We start from the raw sequence: 19,813 nt of genomic DNA on the forward strand, positions 1-19,813 counted from the left end.
GTCAGACTATCTCTTCCCCCTACCCAGTTGTTAGCTCCTTATACAGGGAAAAAATGCCAACCAGAGGGGGGCTGGGTGACGTCAGACTATCTCTTCCCCCTACCCAGTTGTTAGCTCCCTATACAGAGAAAACAAATGCCAACCAGAGGGGGGCTGGGTGACGTCAGACTATCTCTTCCCCCTATCCAGTTGTTAGCTCCCTATACAGAGAAAAAAATTATTATGTTTCTGAGAGCAGCTTCCCATTTTGGTTGTTGTTTTGAAAAATATATCACCCTTCTATTTCTTACTGGAGTTTCATCCCCCCTAACGGTTGGAAACGGTATTCTACGCGCAAAAATGCCAACCAGAGGGGGGCTGAGTGACGTCAGACTATCTCTTCCCCCTACCCAGTAGTTAGCTCCCTATTCAGAGAAAAAAATGCCAACCAGAGGGGGGCTGGGTGACGTCCGACTATCTCTTCCCCCTACCCAGTTGTTAGCTCCCTATACAGAGAAAAAAAATTATTATGTTTCTGAGAGCAGCTTCCCATTTTGGTTGTTGTTTTGAAAAATATATCGCAATGCACGGGCCTTGATAGATATAGGAGGCAATGAATGAAATATATCACAATGCATGGGCCTTGATAGATACAGGAGGCAATGAATGAAATATATCACAATGCACGTGCCTTGATAGATATAGGAGGCAATGAAGGAAATATATCGCATGCACGGGGCCTTGTTAGATATAGGAGGCAATGATTTAATTTCTCTCTTTGCACGAGAGGTTTATCTTTAATATTTAAATAAATATAATTATTTTTAATTATTTTAATCTTCAATAATTAACATTAATAATAGTTAAATCGTTTAAAATAAAGTTATACCTATTATCTTCTCAAACTTTGCTAATATTGACGTTTAAAGTGAAGGCTACCCCTCTTGCCCGCTTTCTTCAAATTTTGGGGTATATATACGATTCGTTTCCATTATAATAGTAAGGAAAAAGCGCAATTGCGAAAACCTTTGGTGGCGATCCCACCTTAGGGAGGCTAGACGTTTCTCGTAACCCTAGCTGATCGCCGCGTATATCCTAAAACCAAACGATGATAATGGAGTAGAAGCCAATGATACAGATTGGTGTCTATGTGGAATAGACGGAAGACTAGTGGATGGTGGTGTTAGAAGCCAGTGTACGTGCAGACTGGAGTCAATGTGGGATTGACAAAGAACAGAAAATGGTGGTGTTGGAAACCAGAAAAGCACCAAACTGGTGTTCATGTGGGATGGACGAAGACGAAACATGGTGGTGCGAGAACTCAAGGATAGAGTAGCCAACGGAGAGAAATACAATTTTCCAAATTTCTGTGAACTGTCAATGCGGTCCGGAAATTGGGAACACGTTTGCTCCGATACGCAAACTGCGAACGCGGTCACGTGGGTGTAACAACGGACAGACAGACAGACACACAGACAGACACACACACAGACAGACACACACACAGACACGGCCGTTACAGAACCTCTCCTGGACTACGTCACACGGAGAGGTAAAAAACGAATTTTAACTTTCAAGTTCCTTGATTAACCAAATGCAGGAACTCTGTCAATAGATAAGTTATTATATATTTTTTAATTTAAATATTTAAAATAAGATCCGTTTTTATTCTGGAGCAATTAGTTTTTGAAATAATAAAAAACTTTGTTCATCAGATAAATTCTTTTTCTACCAAAACTAGCAGCACGTCAAGCCATTTTTAATGCTTTTTGCGCCGCCATTTTAAAATATGACGCCAAATCGAACCCCAAATGTCACAAGGCCAGTCTGTACATTGCAACCACTGTACTCCGTAACTAATGTGTTTTGGGGACTCATATCTCCTTAACTAAATGTGTTTTGGGGACTCATATCTCCTTAACTAAATGTGTTTTGGGGACTCATATCTCTTTAACTAAATGTGTTTTGGGGACTCATATCTCCTTAACTAAATGTGTTTTGGGGACTCATATCTCCTTAACTAAATGTGTTTTGGGGACTCATATCTCCTTAACTAAATGTGTTTTGGGAGCCCGTATCTAAACTAAAAGTGTTTTGGGAACCCCTATCTCCGTAACTAAATGTGTTTTGGGAACCCCTATCTCCGTAACTAAATGTGTTTTGGGAACCCCTATCTCCGTAACTAAATGTATTTTGGGAACCCCTATCTCCGTAACTAAATGTATTTAGGGAACCCCTATCTCCGTAACTAAATGTGTTTGGGAACCCCTATCTCCGTAACTAAATGTATTTTGGGAACCCTTATCTCCGTAACTAAATGTATTTTGGGAACCCCTATCTCCGTAACTAAATGTATTTTGGGAACCCCTATCTCCGTAACTAAATGTATTTTGGGAACCCCTATCTCCGTAACTAAATGTATTTTGGGAACTCCTATCTCCGTAACTAAATGTATTTTGGGAACCCCTATCTCTGTGACTAAATGTGTTTTGGGAGCCCGTATCTAAACTAAATGTGTTTTGGGAACCCCTATCTCCGTAACTAAATGTGTTTGGGAACCCCTATCTCCGTAACTAAATGTATTTTGGGAAACCTTATCTCCGTAACTAAATGTATTTTTGGAACCCCTATCTCCGTAACTAAATGTATTTTGGGAACCCCTATCTCCGTAACTAAATGTATTTTGGTAACCCATATCTCTGTGACTAAATGTGTTTTGGGAGCCCGTATCTAAACTAAATGTGTTTTGGGAACCCCTATCTCCGTAACTAAATGTGTTTTGGGAACCTCTATCTCCGTAACTAAATGTATTTTGGGAACCCATATCTCTGTAACTAAATGTGTTTTGGGAACCCATACCTCCGTAACTATTTATTTAGATTTTATAATTTGTTAATAGATGTATTTTAGATCCCGCTAACTACTTCATATAGGCTGTTATGCCTCTGTGGTTGCCAGTAAAGTTGGTTACGAAATAAATATTATTATTAATAAGTGCTCTGTTTTTTAAATTCTAACATCCAGGAAATAAATAAAGGATAATAGAGTTTAATTTAAACAAACAAAGCTCTTTTTACACTTAAAAACGTGAAAAAAAGCTCAACACCTGTATTACATTAATACCCGCACTATTCAAACTATTAAAATTATCTATCCAAAAAAGTGAAACAAATTGAAAAAATTAATCGAACTCAATTTCCATCATTTATTTATTTTCATAATTTTGGTCCAAAATATAATATTGTGTAAGGGATAGATTTAATTTGAGAAATAGGAATGGAAAACAGAATAATCTGGGCACGCGTCAAAGTCCCGGACTCCCTTCCACGGGACGGAGGGGTATGAAAGAAGAGGCGGGTCATAACGAGCGACAGAGGTAAAAAGTAATTACGTATTTTCGCCGTGCCCGTCAGCAACGTCATCAAAACGTAGTTTAAGTCAGCCAATATTAAGATAATTTAAACTTTTCGTTACGTGTTGTAAGGAGGGGTTCTATACTGGGCTATGAGTCGGACTGAAGTAAATCCTAACCGTTCTCCATTCCTACTTCTAAAATTAAATATATCCCTGATTATGGTAACAATCAGGCAAATTTTTTAAGTGCGCTTGCTGCATATTATACCCCAGAAATTTCTAGATTCTTGATTTTTCATTACTCGTCTTCATAAGCCACCATTTCATCATCATATGCTTCGCAATCTAAACATTCATCCTCCTCCTCGTCTTTAGATGTTGTACTACTCACCACCACCTGCGCAAAAAAAATACACTAACTTTTGAATAATATTTAGGTTCAACAGACACTAGCGACATATATTAGCATAAGGGAATAATCCTCTTTAAGTGTCCATCTTTAGGTCTTTGCTGGAACGCCTCCTGCCCTCTCTCTTTACTTCAACGCCTAAGCGAAATCGATCCCCAAAAATGCTTTTTATTTTCCTGCTAGCCCCCTCTTGGATTGAAAGAAGTATATATGAGAATGGCTTCACTAAATGATGGTTTTTTTTTAGTTTGGGGTCTCTCTTTTGATCTTGGGCTGTTATCCCGCTATCTCCAAGCTATGTTTTTACCTGAATCACGTGGTATTTTTCCACCCCTCACACTACTGATATTTTTAGGTTTTTAAGAAAAACAGGACAATAGACAAACAAGTCTATGACCCAACTGGAAATGAGATTCGTCTGAGCTGGATATCTCACAATTAAGCCATCATAATATAATTATTATTAAGTTTTTTACCACAGTTATAATTTAAGCGATAGATATCTCGCCTGTCATACTAAGAGTTGACTAAAGGAAAGACTTCCACGGTGTTAGTGTCTCGTATAATTTAATACGATGATGGGGGATGGGGTTAGATGTATTTTAGGTAGCAGGGGGGACAGACTAGCCCGCTATAGATCCCGTTTAGAAACATGAACTTAATGGTGAATATCAATTTATGATAAGAGTTATTTTTTAAACATAATTTTGAAAACAAGTTAAGATTACTAGAAGTAGAGTTTGGTTTGAAAGAAAATTAATGCGAAAATGTCTTACGTCTTTTGCAAATCCAGGGCAATGCTTCTCAACTGCAAAAAAAAATGTGTATTGTCAAACTAAGTTTTATTATTTTTCCTTAATTTTAAAACACAGCTGAGATGATTTTTTTCATTTAAATGCTATTTGTTATAGGGCTGTGCTGTAACAAAATTAGTCCGTAATGAAGATGGATGAACGGTTCAACTTTTACTGTCGAGAAATTATTACTGTTATTAATTTAAAGGAAAAGTTCAGGTTACATAACATTATACCTTAAAAGAACGGCCTTTTCTAAATATAAATAAATATATATAAAAAGTAAATGATCTCTTATTACAAAATAACCAGCATTTAATTAGTCTTAAAAACTAGGACTACTGCGCCACCCGCCATTGGTTAAGTGTCGCCTGCTAAATCGAACCACTTACCCCTACGGTATTGTTTGAGTTTTCACAAGCTAATAGAGGTAAGGGGTGAGTGGCTCGATTTAGCAGACGCCACTAAACCAATGGCGGATGGCGCAGTAGTCCTCATTTTTAAGACAATTAAATGCAAATTATTTTGTAATAAGAGATAATCTTCTTGTTTTAATATTCTCTTTTTATATTTAGAAAAGGCCGTTCCTTTAAGGTATAATGTTATGCAACCTGAACTCGTCCTTTAAATAGTTTTGGGCTGTGACTTCGGCAATTGATCGATGATTGAGATGTATTTTTTTTCTTATAGAATTTAAACGTATATATTAAAATCACGTACATTTACTCATCTCAAACTCTCGGTAAATAATTTCAACATCCCCACCGAAGTCGCAGTTGAAGCCACCATATTTAGGTGCAGGATTTGTGCAGTTTCTTGTTCGCCGCATTAAATAAACATCGTCCTCTTTGACACAGGTATAGTTCGACCATTCACTCCATCCGCCATCAACTGAAAAGAGAAGATAAGCACGGGTTGAGGCATATCAGCCTGCCCATCTTGTTTAGACGATTTCAATAGTTTCCAATCTTAGAACATTAATGAATCAAAGAACATGCATGGGACTGTTTCCATTTAGTTTCGGAGATAAGGGCCCCCAAACATTCTTCCCTAAAATAAGGAAATTGGCACACATAGGAGATAGAAATAACAGAGTGCCCATCTTGTTTAGACAATTTTAATAGCTTTCAATCTAAGAACGTTAATGATCCTTTATCCAGCAGAAGTGTACATTTAAATGTTGAAGTGTGACTAAGCTGGTAATGTATAGTAGTTCAAAGTGTAACGGCACAACAGTTTCAAGTTAATGTTTAATTTACTCAAAATGTCCACTCTTGTGCTGTTACACAAACTAAACTGATGGGCATAATACCTCTAAATAACGATGATAGCTAGAAACACTTGTTCTATTACACTTTGAACTATTTTACATTACCAGCTTAGGCATAAGTCTACATTTAAAGTACGCTTCAGCTAGATAAAGTCTCATTAACGTTATAGTTTAATTATGGTTAACTGCCTTGATTGAGAACTGTTCAAACCACTCAGGTAAAAAAAATGGTTTAAAATGCAAAAATTGCTTACTGGGACAGTTTACTGGCTCATTGCAAGGGTGAACCTTTACCAAAGGCCCTTGACACATTTTTCCACCGTTTGCGGGTAAGGGATTGTCACAAAGTCTGTACTTGTATCGTATTCCGTTTTTGACCCAACAGTTCCTGGATTCGCATTCAGACCACTCTTCAGACCACGGTCCCCAACCTCCATCAACTGTGTAGGAAAGAAGTAAGTTGGTGCTCAAGAAAGATTTCTTATGGTTAAAACCTTTGGTAAAGTAAAAACACACTTATGCATGGTTCAACATCACACTCGTCGTCATGTGATTGTACCGTTCCTTCTGTACATTCATTGGCTAGATTTTCACCTCTCCCCAATGACACACGAACACATTTTCTTGTTTTGGTTTTGATAGAACTGTCTCCACACGTTTTTGAACATGGACCAAAGCTACCCCAGTCTCCCCAGCGTCCGACTGTGAATTAAAATGTGGAAAATAATAATTATTTCCTAGGAAATAGTTCTGTGGAGCTCTAGCTCTCTTAGATAAGACTTCATATCTTATGAACTTACGCTTCAACTCAAGATATATAGTATATAATATGCACCTGAGCATTCTTGTAGTTTGCAGATGATCGTTTCTGAGTCTGTTCCTCCAACTTCACATCCATCTGCATAATCATAATCCAATTCGCACTCCCTGGTTCTCAACTTGACACCGTTTCCGCAGGTTTTTGAACACGGTCCAAAGTCACTCCATTCACCCCATTGTTGAGTTTGAACTGTTGAAAACCGGAATTTGGATAACCTGAAATTACTTGTGAAGACTTATACTTATAAAGATATAGACTATTGAACAAACACTTACATGAGGGAAGAAATATAAATAGCGTAAAAGCTACGGTTGTTAATCGGTTCCAAACTTTGGTCATTGTTGAAATAACGTCTTTTTAGGCTTATAACAAATACGATAATGGGCGTCTGCATGTTATTACAGTCTAAGAGCGGAAACTTTAAAATATGCAGCGGATGTAGTACATGTATTGATTAACCAAAAACAGGAACTATTGATAAGTTGGCAACTTGGCATATATTTTTAATTTTAATATGTAACGATAAAATATGTAAAAATCTGAATAATTTATAGTTCGTTACTATCCCTTTAACAAAATTTCCGTTATTGAATCCAGCAATAACAAATAACTCTGGGTAACCCCTGAAAAAGTCAACCATAATGATGGTCGTTGGTTGCCTAGTCAGAAGTTCTCACGAAAACCATTTAAACTCGGCTTCTTGTGGTCATAAGAAGCCCGGGCTATAGTTAAAAAGTCTTTTTAGGCGTGCCTGCAAATTTTCCCCCTTCAAGGTGTAGCGTTAAGGGCTGAGCGCTGACAAGAAGGAATTTACTATAAGAAGGCCTAAAAAGGCGTCCAGTGCGCGCGTGATAGTCGACAATCCCCCCTCATGGGAGGGGGAGGCTGGAAACCAAGGCGGGACTTAATATTTTATCTTACTCTGTTTTCCACTATCCATCTCTTTTACCTTTTCGTTAAGCCTTGGTTTGGTTTTTGGAACTCGCGAAATCATAAGCATAGTACACTTGATTCGATTAGAAACAATTATAGAACGAACGATTTTCACGTAGAGACACGTATTCAAAATCCATTAAGTTAGGTTCAAAACCTTTAACTAACTTGTTAATGGCAATTAAAAAGCATTTCCAAACCGTTTCAGCACCGCTGGCAGCCTCCATTTTCTGTCTACTATGCTCGAGGTTTTTTTTTTCAATTTGGAATACGTCAATCGCGTCTGTATGACCTATCGCCATGGGATCCAATAGGAAAGCGCAGAGCAATGACGGACATGAAAGGGGTGGGGCTTACTTGTCCACTAACACCGGCGTAAGAGTAGAAGCGTAAAATCTAGTGACTTAGGCATTCTTATAGTAAATTAATTCTTGGCGCTGATTATCAGTCAGTCAGGACTTTTGGCTTAAGCATGGTTTTCACGAAATTTTCCGAATGACAACGAAAATAAAAAACCATAGTTACGCTGGACCAAGATTCATTTGAGTGTGGTGATATAAGCGTTCTGTTTATTGGCGCCGTTCGATGTAACCACTCTACCATTCCTGGTTTTATGGGTCAATGTTTGGGAACCCATATCTACTCTATTAAAATCGGCTCTACCAGAAATTTGATACTATGACTAATACCAGACCTAATTCTTTGACAAATATATTGCATAATACAAATTCAGAAATAGGGATATATTATCTTTATTTCAAATACGTTAAAAATTTCAAGGGTAAGCAATATTTATCAGAATATATAGACATTTTCATGTAGAGACACTTTTTAGAATTACTTTTTTTTGGTATTTTGATCTCTTAAGTTATGGTTTTCAAAGATAAATGTGAACACAAAAGTTCGGACAAAGGCGCGATCATCATTTCTTATCAAATAGGGTTTGCTACAGCGTTAATTTATTTCTGTGCTTATAAAAGAAATAGTCCAAAATCCAGATGTTCCTAGCTAAAACTTGGGCATGTCAGAAGCAATTTAGAGGAACGCATGTTTCTTATTCTCTATATTAAGAAAATACGTAAGCTCCAAATTGAACGAATCGAACATCATTGAGCTAACATTTTAAATGACTGAAAATTTTTTTGAAGTAAAGTAAAATCTCAGGTTTTTCGACGTAATTGAGTATACAAATTTTTTAAAGTAAACTAATTCTTTGAATGAAATCAAGGTATCACGAGAATTTCCAGTTTTTAAGCACAATGAATTCCAAACTAAATGTTACTATTCTTGAATACTTTAGTTTTCGTTTGATTTGTTCAGTAATAATCCAATGGTGATTAAATTGTTCTGGATGTATTCTACGTCAGGATGATGTTCGTTGGCTTCTTTCAAGCAAGCTTGGGCTTCTAATAAGTTCCCTTGTTCGAGAAATACGACGCATAGATTGTGCAAAGCTTTCGCGTTACTTGGTTCTATGTTTAGTATATTTTTGTAGCACTGCAATGAATTAAAATTCAGTGGGTTTTTTTTATTAAAATAATAGCCTTGATATAAATTTACCTGTTGGGCAATTAAAAGGTTTCTTTCATGATTAATGTGTAAATCTCCAAATAAAAGTAAACCCTTAATGTGGTCAGGGTGATACTAAATCAGGTAACAAATATTTTAGTAACTATATTTTAACTATTCAGTTAACTTTGTCACCATTAGTAAAATTCTTAGAGTAGATATTGCCTCGTTTGATCTCCTCTGTTCAGAAAGTAGCAGAGCTAAGTTATAGAGGGCACTTCGGAATGTTGGTTTTACCTGAATTGAACATTTATCGAATTGTAATTAGTAGCCCTCAATATTAACAGTATTTAATGAACTGACTGTTATGGCTTTCCTGAACCACTTTTCGGCACGTTGTTTATCTTGGTGAGCCAAACACGCCATCCCGATTCGGAAATACAGGGTTTCATTTGGACTACCTTTGGTAGCACCCTCTTCTAGCCTGCAAAGAAAATTGTAGGTTTTACTTAAGTTTCCATAGGAAGGTCCAGTCCGCATGATGGACAAGAATTCAACGATAACTTTGTCATATTATCCTTCCTCATATTATGTAGTTCTACTTACTTATTTAGGGCGTATGATTTGGCCCAAGATGACCTAGTTTCTTGTGCGAGAAATGCCAGGTTTAGAAGGGTATTCTAAAATGATGAATGAAATGAATGAGTATTCTGTGAAATGGCTTAAAAGCGAATGTAAGCCATTATGGAAAGAACTTGGTGTACAAGCTGTATTATTAAGTTAATAAAAGACCGTGTTCCATCTCGCTCCGTTGGAGTTAAACCAATGACTCTGAACCTTTGGCCAAATACTGAGCCTCAGAATCAATGTACCAAGACACTTTTTTCTCATTATTGGCTGAGTACGTGGAAAAAAGTCAAAGGTCAAAAATGTATTACACACCATATTTTCTGGTTCAATGTCCAGGGCCTTGGTTAAATAAGTCAGAGCTTCGTTCGTTCGCCCAGAATCGAGTAGCATTCGACCATACTGTAATATCAACACCATGTGAATCAATAAATGATCATATTTTAGAGTTTGCATTTCACTCACATTGTTGTACAAATCAGCGTTACTTTTTTCGTCGCGTATGGCTCGTGAATACATTATCTCCGCTTCTTCGGTTCTATTGTTTAGTTGCATAGTTAATGTAAATAAAAAGGTTAAGAGGTTAATATTGGCAACATACTTGTTCATGACATGTAGTAGTTGTCCTCTATTTATGTATCCCTTTGTAAAATCCGATCTGAGACTCAGAGCTTCCCGAAATATTTCGTCTGCTTCGGATAATCGACTCTGATTTCTCGCTATCAACGCCGCTAAGTTTAAGAACACGTTCAAGTGGCTTGTGGTGAGTCTCAAGTCCAGGGGTAAAGGGTCACCAGTCCTCGGAAGCAAACATTTTGCCTAAATAAAATAAAACTAAAACTTAAACCTTATGGTACTCTTAATATCCATTAGATACTTAAAAATATGTCATTTTAAGATCCGAATGTGTCAAAATACAGGGTGTTCAAGATAATTCTGCCATCATGACAGACTGATCAAAAACACCCTTGAGAAATTTGTTATTACCTTTGAGAATATATCTTCCGCTTCCGCGTATCGTCCAAGAAAGTTCAGTGCTTTGCCGTAGTTTAAATAACCCCTTACATCCTTAGGCTCAATCCTTGGGAAAAATTTAACATTAGTTTATAATTAATTTAATTATCTTATATGAAACCAATTTAAGTTTTCACCGAATGCTTTTTCTGTAGTAAATTGTAGCTTCTTCATGCTTCCCCATATTCTCCAATGCACGTCCGTAGTTATTTAGAAGTTTCAAATTTTTATCGAACAATTTCAAACCCGAAGCGAATAAGGATTTTTCATTTTTCCTGAGCAGAATTTGTTTTTATTTAGTAACTTTCATAAAATTACGTCGTCGTAATGCGACATATTAATTTAAAAATAAGGATATGGACAGCACTCTACCCTGGAACGTACACCACCTGGAATTCTAGATTGAAAATGTGAAACTTACCAATCTTCGTTCCTGATAATTGTCTTGGAAGCGAAAGTAACAAGGAGTAAACTCATGAACACTTTCCAAATAGTCTTTCTGAATACAAAATAAATGAAAAGAGTTACGGTTTCATAAAGTTATGGACGGTAGACAGAACTTGATGTCGATGCAGGTACAGTACAAGAAATAGAGGCGTTTAATACTAACGGTATTCGCCTTTAGAGGGAAAGGTAACAGAATGTGGTTCTAACAATCGTCGGTTTGACTGACAATTATATCTACAGTGCTATCATGGATATGCTTAAGTACTAACACATTATGGATTCAAAACTATGCCAAAGAGGTGGCCACCAAATACGCGTTACACCCGATGTGAGACGGATGTAAATCGAGTAAGAAGTAGCTAAGGCACGTGGGGAAGACGATCTATATCTCTCCGGAGAATCCTGAGTGGTGGGTTTAAAATTTCGCCCATGCGCAGAGAGAAAAAAATACGAATTTCCCTCTCACTCACAATTGGTTGGGAGGGGGGTTGGAATTTGGAAATCATATTTATTCGAAGAGTAACGGGCGTATAAGCGAAATGCCTTGTGGAACGTAAGAGACGTGAATCCATAATGTGTTGGTATTTATGTATAAATATCTACGGAACCATGCAGTAAGTATATGGATCCCGTTTCAATTATCATTGCGTACATATGTTGCTAGTGAAAATATAACACTTTTCTATTGGCTGACATATTAATGAGAAAAGGAGGGGATATACTAATTGCTGTTTCCCTATACATTGCTGGTAGGACTTACTTTGGATTTTTATTGATAAGCTGGTATCCATAAGCGACTAGAATACAGAATCCCATGCTTGGCAAATACAGAACCCTCTCAGCCAACACAAAACCAACTGGTAATATTAAGTTAGTAGCGGGTATAAAAGGCAAAACAGTCATTGATACACCCTACAAAAGTATAAATGAAAACTCGTTAAATTACCACAGACGACTGCTGTACAAGTGCTTGTTTATGTCACATCATTTACCATGACTATAGTGATATGTAGTTTGGCGATCAAAGTTTTCAATAACAGACATCCAAAAATAGCATATAACACTATCGTAGCTACGTTTCTAATATCGCTTGATTCCTCTACAAGGGGTACACTTTGAAATGTCCAATCACAACACAATGTTGAGGGAAATATAAGTAACCAGGAGTTTAAGGCAAGTAGAAAGTTGTAAGTCATGATTCGAGTGGTGAACGGTGCAACACTGGCTGGATTATCAAAACTGAAAAATAAAAAATTTAATTTCTACTATACCCATCTCTTGACGAGATGAACAGTAAAACAGCTTCATGCTAGCTTACCGACTGAAAATTGGAATTTTCGAACCGATAATCCATAGTCGACAAAATATGATTGTCACTAGTCCAATCGCTAAAATTCCGATTTTGACAAATGTTGTTTGAAAATGTTTGTTCTTCGACTTGTGTCTGAGTTTTATACGGGCACTCTGAAAATAAATTAGCAATTAGATTACAATCAAAATGCCAATATACACAGGGTGTTTCTGATAAGTGCTTCATAAATTACACTTTGAACTACTTTACATTTTAACGCACTGTACTCTTCTGCTAGATAAAGTCTTTAACTTTCTTAGATTGGAGGCTATTGAAATTGTCAAAACAAGATGGTAGGCTGATATGCCTTACTCTTCAAGTGTTAATTTCCTTGTTTCAGGGGCCAATGTTTGAGAGCCCTTACCTCCAAAGCTAAATGTTTTAGACTACATGTTCTTTGAGACTTTTCACTCAGTCTGACCCAAGGAACACAGTTTAATTTATGGCAGACTTATCAGAAACACCTAGTATAATCTTTCAATATACTTTTGTTGTCAAATAAAAAGCTCTTAGTTCGTATATGGCACATATTGGTAAGACAGTCAGGCACTGTTCTTTGCAGAGTGTCCCCGCAATAGTTAAGAAAATTGTGTAGAGGCAATAGTTGTAAGTTGTACCTGAAGAGAAAACACAGAAGCTGTTCAGAGGGTAAAGTTGTCCATCTTTGTTTACTCGTAGTAATCTTACCCGAAGTTCTTCGTTTAAATGTTTTGTTCTTTTGGCATGATTTGATAAAAAAATTCAAGGCACAAAGGTAGAAAAAGGCAGATAGTAATTCCGCTCGCCCAACAACTCCAGTTACCTGTTAAAATAACTTTTTAATTTTTTTTGGCCCATTAGACCTGGTCAAAATTAAGGTCATGAAGAGGTTTAACACTGATAACTGATAAAAGGCGCTGAATTGAAAAAGTATTCAGTTAGAGTTATGGGTTAAGTGATGGAAGTCTTGGGATTAGACAAAGGTAAAACATAAAAAAGTACTGGACAAAAGAAAACATACATTGTTTTTCATCAAGCAGAAGACGCTTAGGGAAACTATCTACATTAACACGTGTTTTTTTGGTATTTCCAGTATTATTTATTTTTAACGCTAGGCTTTCCAGCGCGCTGGTGGGTAGGTGGCGCTAGTATCGACTGGCCCTACATTTTATAAATGGGAGTAGCACATCTTATAAAGCCTCGAATATTTTCACACTCATCCTTAACCAAACATATGCAATCATGTTGGGAAAATTATTGAAATGTTGTTTAAATGCCAACCTAGTTGTGAATAGACCTTTTTCATACGCATGAAATAATTATAATTTAAACGGCAGTGGCTTATCATTAAATAGCAATAAAAGATGCATATTCAGGGAAAATAAAGGGGAAATAATATTCCATTTGTCTCGGAGAGGTAATATTATGGTGTTCCCAACTTGTTTTGTCTCTCATTTACAGTGCCCATACTGAAGGCAATACGGGAGAGTCAGATTTATGGAGCGAATTATAGGCTTATTATATTATTAAATTCTTATTAATAATCTTACGGCTTCAGTATGAATAGGGTGAACTGCAAATAGCACCGCAGAAATCAGGCTAGTTCGTGTTGTCAGTAAAACCAGACATAACCTGCGCAATAAACAAATTGCAAACTGTGTTAATGTTGCAACTCATAGACCGAGTCCTAACAGCTACTAAAAACCCACGTAAGAGTAGCTAGTGCAAAAACATCATTACATCAATGATTCTAGTATGTTTCTTCGCTGACGTTAAGTACGTCGTTAATATTTAATGATTTAGCTTAACTCACCTGTAAAATACAATGGATACGAGGCAATGCAAGACGACATTGGTTAAATGATATCCAAAAGGATCCAGACCGTGTAAATAATGGTTTAGGCGAAATGTTAGCGTGCAAAGGGGCCGGTACGACTTATGACTCTCATCCTGCGATGAAGAAATATCAGGAAACAATATCGTTAAAATAACATTAAGGTTATCGATTGACTCCCACAATCAAACATTAGGCCGCCTTGTTTATTCTACCAATAGTGCTTTTTATTTAAGTCTTAAATGAATGAAGTATCGAGAGCAAATCAATACAAGTAGTGTGGGTGTATTTAACTGTCGCGTCCTTTAACAGTAAACGCGATAAACCGAATTGAAGTATTGAACCTTTCACCGCGGTTCTAAATGGATCTTTGACACTCAACGTGTCACAGAGTAAATAAATTTCAAAATACAGGGTGTTTCTGAAAGGTCTGGCAGAAATGAATGGGGATGTTCTTGGACGATTTTGACTCGAAAATGTTCAATGATATTTTGCCGTCCGGGCCACTGTTTTCGAGCTATGATTTGAATAGTGTGTTTTAGGGATGACCCCTTAATTGACTTAGAAATCATTGTCTTTCAGTTTCTTAATTAAATTTAAGGGGTCATCCATAAAATACTCAAATCACACCTCTAAAACAGTGGCCCTTGTGGCAAAATGTCATTGAACATTTTCGACTCAAAATTGCCCAAATAACATCCCACTTAATTTATGAAAGATTTATCAGAAACACTCTGCTGGTAATTGCAGTTTTAACATTGACGATAATTTCACACTTATCAAAAAACCAATGAAGCAAATCACTTAAATGTCTACTTGTAGTTGAGGTATTGAGTTATTGTAGCCCTTATTTAACTTTAAATTAAGTCTAATACAAAATGACCTAAGATATTGATTCTCACATCTTGACCTACACCATGGATAGATTTAATTTTAGAAGTAGGAATGGAGAACAGAGTAATCTGGGCGCTCGTCAAAGTCCCGGACTCCCTTCCCTGGGAGGGGGGGTATGAAAGAAGAGGCGAGTCATAGCGATAGAGGTAAAAAGGAATTACGTATTTTTTGCCGTCCCCGTCAGCAACGTCCTCAAAACGTAGTTTAAGTAAGCCAATAAGATAATTTAAACTTTTCGTTACGTGTTGAAGGGAGGGGCTCTATACTGGGCGATGAGTCTGACTGAAGTAAATACCAACCGTTCTCCATTCTTACTTCTAAAATTATATCTATCCCTGCCTACACTTTATCAAATTAATAAATAAATAAATATTCACTTCTACGTACCTTAGTTAAAGGCGTTCCCCAAAAATCGTTGAAAAATATATTTGTAACTGGGCTTCGGTTTCTAACGTCCTTATTTTCTTTAATAGCCGCGACGTCATCGAAAACTAATTCACAATTCAAGGCGTTGAAGTAACACAGAAATGCTGATAAGGTCACAATGAAGCTGTTTAAGATATGTCTCGATTGAGAACATCCAAACGTTTGCCATACTAGCACCGCCCAGTGACGTTTTCTAGTCTTTACGTGTTCCATGGTAACCCAGTTGCCGAACAAACGTGTAAAAGTCAATAATGTCCGAGTAAATTTTTCTCAAAATTCATGATATGATTTGTGATATTCTGAAAATAGAAATTGGTAAATGTTTATTAACGTTAGGTTGACGTGGAGTTAGTGTGGTGACACCTGTTCGAGGTTTTTGGCAACATACAACATTTTAATAAATAAATGTTTTATTTGCAAATCCTTTTAAAAGAAGGTTCTTGTTTACAAAAGGCCTTTTTAAATTATTTTGAAGTCATTAAATTAATTTAAAGAGTTGAAAATTCAAGGAAAACTCAGGGAAATTCACAATTTTTTAGTAAAATTCAGGAAAAACCCAAGGAAATTTATAATTTTTTTTTGTAAAATTCAGGGAAATTTGCGAGGTCTAAGCAAGTTTGCCCTGAAAGAATTGCCACAACTTATAATAACCAATCCCGTAGTTATGTCTCGAAAAACACACTCTTGCAGTTACTAGGTGGCCTTACACTAGGGGGGGGGGTGAAAAACCTGGATATGTCAGGGAAATCAGTTTTTAAAAAGATATATGAACCCTGCAGGCTGATTCTCCTGTCTGGAATTCAGAGAGAATGCAATAAACCGCTTAGAAAAATATTTCTTTCGAAATTGGTACATTGTTGCGGGCGCCTTTTGATATTTACGGTGATAAATTGCGACTTAGGTATTATAGGTCGCGTGCTCTCCTGACGTGCAATAACCTTTATTACCCCAGTTTCATCCCCTCTCCCCTCCAACTCTTGAGTCCGCGTCTGAAGTCTATCTCGTCATGGCAGGCAATATCAAGAAGGGCAAGCGGACCGAATTACTGATTTAATATATTAGATCCACAAAAGAATGTCATTTATAAGGACCCCCCTTAGGCAGACTCTACAAGCTCGCTGAATATTACGAAGTTATCAAAGACTCTGCGGGTTTTCTGTCCAACTAGTATGTTATGCACGTTATTACCATTTGTAATTTAGAGTTGTGCAAGGCTGCGAAAGGGATCAGATTAACACACGCCATTAACTGTCAAGAATTGCACCTGGTTTGCTAATTTATTTTATCTGTAATTAGTCATCTGTAATAGAGGTAATATTATTGAACGACTAAAACAATCTGACGTGAGGGGTCCGACATTCCCAAAATAGCGTACGCGACTTCATCATTTCTCAAAGATTTCGTGATTTCACGATTTCGCAAAGATTTCGTAATTTTTTTCTTGATTTCGCCAAAAATTTCGGGATTTCTTCTTTGATTTCACGATTTTGCCAATGATTTCGTGATTTCTTCATTGATTTCGCGATTTCTCCAAAGATTTCGTGATTTTTTCTTGATTTCATGATTTCGCCAAAGATCTCGGAATTTAATCTTTGATTTCGTAATTTAGTTATTTCTTCAAAGATTTCGTGATTTTGTGTGAAAGATTTTGCGAGAAGCGAACGGGATTTCGCGTAATGTCGGACCCCTCGATCTGACGGATTTGCGTCTGAATCTGCTTCACACATAGGCTTAACGTGTAGCCTCCAGTAATGTAACTTAACTGATCTTACTTTAACACTGTAGAGATACAAATAGTTCAAATAGTAATTAGCATTTCTGAAGAGTAATGGTTATAGAATTGCATTGTACGAATATCAATGGTTCCAGAACTTTGGCTTACTCTACTTTGGAGCTCGTTGAATAGTCTATGAATGGGCAACGTACTCTACGATCCAGCGAGGGCATGGTGTCTAAATGATTCAGACTGGCTATTTTTCCGGAGCCTTGGGAAAGCCTAGCATAGAAATTACGTTCACCGTCCGCCCTGAATCTGCCCCGCGGTGCCAGAACAGCCAGGGGGCCGTGATGACAAGATATCTAATCAAAAATTGGATTCATTTATCTTCCCTTGTATACTATTGTATCACACTATATAGCTTGCCTGGCTTGATATCCGCAACTTGGGCTATTCCATATATATACCTTATGGAGGGATTAAGCCCTTAGACCAAATAATACTAGAGCACTCAAAAATATTAAATTTTCCAGACCATTCTCGCCGTACAAAGGTCATTTTATGACAGCAGATGCCTGCTTTTCAGACTCGTAAAGGTTTTTTTTACTGAACACTCAATAAAGTGATTATTCATTAAGATTATTTCATTAACCCCGCATACGTTTAGAAAAAAATATTCTTGGTTGTTTTTTAATTGTCTAAAATATTGTTTGAAAAGTTTCACTTCATAGGTAAAATGCCCAACAACATATTTTTATCTGTAAAACACGTTATAAAGAGTATAAATCATGTAAGAAATTCATTTCGGGTTCATAAAATAATGATAAATTCTAACTAAATAGTGCTTTTTAAATCTGGATACGTGAACCATGTATTTATGGTAAACGTATCAGAAACACATTGTAAAGTTCTTAACATGCCCGATTTAACACATTGTCCAGTACATAAACCCCTTTAATTTATTTTAAGATTTCTGCATGATTTTAATTTAAAATATTCAAATATGTTATGTGAAATTTCGAAAGACAAAAAAGATATATTCTAACATGGCCCTTTCCCTTCAAATGTGCAATTCTCTTCCGCAATGCAGAATTAGCTTTCAATATTTCATGAACCTTCTCTGTTCTTTCACCGCTTCGAAGATCACGTTTCCCCTGTTACTTCTCTGGTTTTTAACCTGAGGGATCGGTTGAAGAAAAAGACAGAAGCGACCGCAACTACTTAACTTGGCAGTTCCTTACAAACTAGGGAAGCCACTAGACTTTAGTGGTTTCTTCTTCCGGCGAAGAAATCGATCGAACGTTTCTCTTTATTTCTGGTTGGGAAACGAAACTGATGTGATACTCTATAGAGGGTATCAACACCGACAGCCTATTTGATTGTAAGATGTAGGCTACTGAAATAACAACGTAGTAATTCAATATTTGTTCGGAAGAATTAATGAGAATTCACCTGAAATGAAACTAAGACTCTAAGAGGTTTCCTTAAGGAACATTTTCACTTGCGCTTACTGTATGATAAATTAAAGGGTGCGTTCCTATAGTCAAAGTGAGTCTCAAGATAGGGTCTATACAACATTTAGTTTTGTCATGGTTGGTAATTGTCACACTTGTGGTCTAAGACATCCCAGTTTTAAATAATCTTCAATCTAAGAACATTCTGAATCCTTTATCTGGTGAAAGTGTTCAATTAAATGGGTACAAATGTGGGTACGCTGTTAAAGTACGGAAATTTCCTACTTTAAGAGACCAATATTTGGGAGCCCTTATTTCCATAATTAAAATTTGTAGATCCCATGTTATTTGACACACTTACTCAGCTTGATCCTAAGAAAAAGCCGCTTAATTTCTAACAGACTTATCAGAAACACAATATATATTCATGAAAATAAACTATTGTTGTACTACTGTACCTAGAATTAACATTCAAGATACAAAGCAACAAACTCTAAAGATACAAGAAACAAACTGTAAAATACAAAACTTCTCGAAACAATTCCTAGAATAAAAGAACATAGCTCACTGAATGCAAGGTTTCTCTTTTTATAAATTAAATATATCTCTTGGAAGTTTTTCCTCGGAGTTGTTTTATTATTTTCCCCCATGCATCAGGTCTGAGATATCCTGAGCTTATTTTGGTCTCCGAGAGCGACAGACTCTATCTGGTGTAATCCCATCGGGTCCATAAATCTCGTTTCCCTTTCTTTCCTTCCGCCGCTTTTTCATCCCTCTTTGTAAACTAAACGATGGTTTCAAGTCCAAACCATGAAATGCATCTTTTATTCGCCCCATGTTCGCACGCTCTGTATATTGCACCGTGGGAGGTTGAATGCAGAGTATTGGTTCTCACTCACTTTGAAAAACGTATCGACCGCGCGTCGAATGCCGGGCTTGGGTATACTATAGGTTTAGTATGGGATTTACGGATAACTGCTTAGTCCCTCTTGGACATCCCGC

General features: G+C 36.8%; 2 protein-coding genes across 5 annotated transcripts in view; both read right to left on the reverse strand.

Moving 5' to 3' along the window:
- Positions 1-3,169: 3,169 nt before the first annotated feature.
- Positions 3,170-7,759, reverse strand: LOC149678504 (coadhesin-like). Its single transcript, XM_089837163.1, has 7 exons — positions 6,902-7,759; positions 6,642-6,815; positions 6,323-6,508; positions 6,061-6,246; positions 5,257-5,427; positions 4,519-4,550; positions 3,170-3,730 (listed from the first exon to the last, which is right to left on the reverse strand). Exons 1-7 carry the CDS (start codon positions 6,963-6,965, stop codon positions 3,632-3,634), a joined length of 912 nt encoding a protein of 303 aa, XP_089693289.1. The 5' UTR covers positions 6,966-7,759; the 3' UTR covers positions 3,170-3,631.
- Positions 7,760-8,295: 536 nt separating this feature from the next.
- The window catches only part of LOC149678505 (protein O-mannosyl-transferase Tmtc3-like), a 28,018-nt gene continuing 16,500 nt past the window's right edge, over positions 8,296-19,813 (reverse strand). The window contains exons 1-23 of one of the 4 annotated variants that reach the window (XM_089836440.1): positions 18,869-19,272; positions 17,784-18,809; positions 17,567-17,719; positions 16,829-16,940; positions 15,602-15,939; positions 14,300-14,436; positions 14,037-14,118; positions 13,195-13,309; positions 12,994-13,124; positions 12,475-12,620; positions 12,149-12,395; positions 11,917-12,068; positions 11,131-11,208; positions 10,847-10,984; positions 10,683-10,776; positions 10,297-10,514; positions 10,161-10,233; positions 10,011-10,097; positions 9,675-9,748; positions 9,432-9,552; positions 9,264-9,365; positions 9,120-9,203; positions 8,296-9,056 (exon numbers count right to left, since the gene is read on the reverse strand). In XM_089836440.1, coding sequence (XP_089692566.1) covers positions 8,856-9,056; positions 9,120-9,203; positions 9,264-9,365; positions 9,432-9,552; positions 9,675-9,748; positions 10,011-10,097; positions 10,161-10,233; positions 10,297-10,514; positions 10,683-10,776; positions 10,847-10,984; positions 11,131-11,208; positions 11,917-12,068; positions 12,149-12,395; positions 12,475-12,620; positions 12,994-13,124; positions 13,195-13,309; positions 14,037-14,118; positions 14,300-14,436; positions 15,602-15,853 — 2,532 coding nt within the window. In that variant the 5' untranslated portion in view covers positions 15,854-15,939; positions 16,829-16,940; positions 17,567-17,719; positions 17,784-18,809; positions 18,869-19,272 and the 3' untranslated portion in view covers positions 8,296-8,855. Of the gene's footprint in view, positions 9,057-9,119; positions 9,204-9,263; positions 9,366-9,431; positions 9,553-9,674; positions 9,749-10,010; positions 10,098-10,160; positions 10,234-10,296; positions 10,515-10,682; positions 10,777-10,846; positions 10,985-11,130; positions 11,209-11,916; positions 12,069-12,148; positions 12,396-12,474; positions 12,621-12,993; positions 13,125-13,194; positions 13,310-14,036; positions 14,119-14,299; positions 14,437-15,601; positions 15,940-16,828; positions 17,224-17,522; positions 17,720-17,783; positions 18,810-18,868; positions 19,273-19,813 lie in introns of those variants that run through there. The other 3 variants (XM_089836439.1, XM_089836442.1, XM_089836441.1) reach the window with 3 other exon arrangements.

This window comes from Phalangium opilio, unplaced genomic scaffold, assembly GCF_054372755.1.
Source record: "Phalangium opilio isolate 3A_F unplaced genomic scaffold, DU_Popi_V2 ptg000042l_1, whole genome shotgun sequence".
Taxonomy (NCBI): domain Eukaryota; kingdom Metazoa; phylum Arthropoda; class Arachnida; order Opiliones; family Phalangiidae; genus Phalangium; species Phalangium opilio.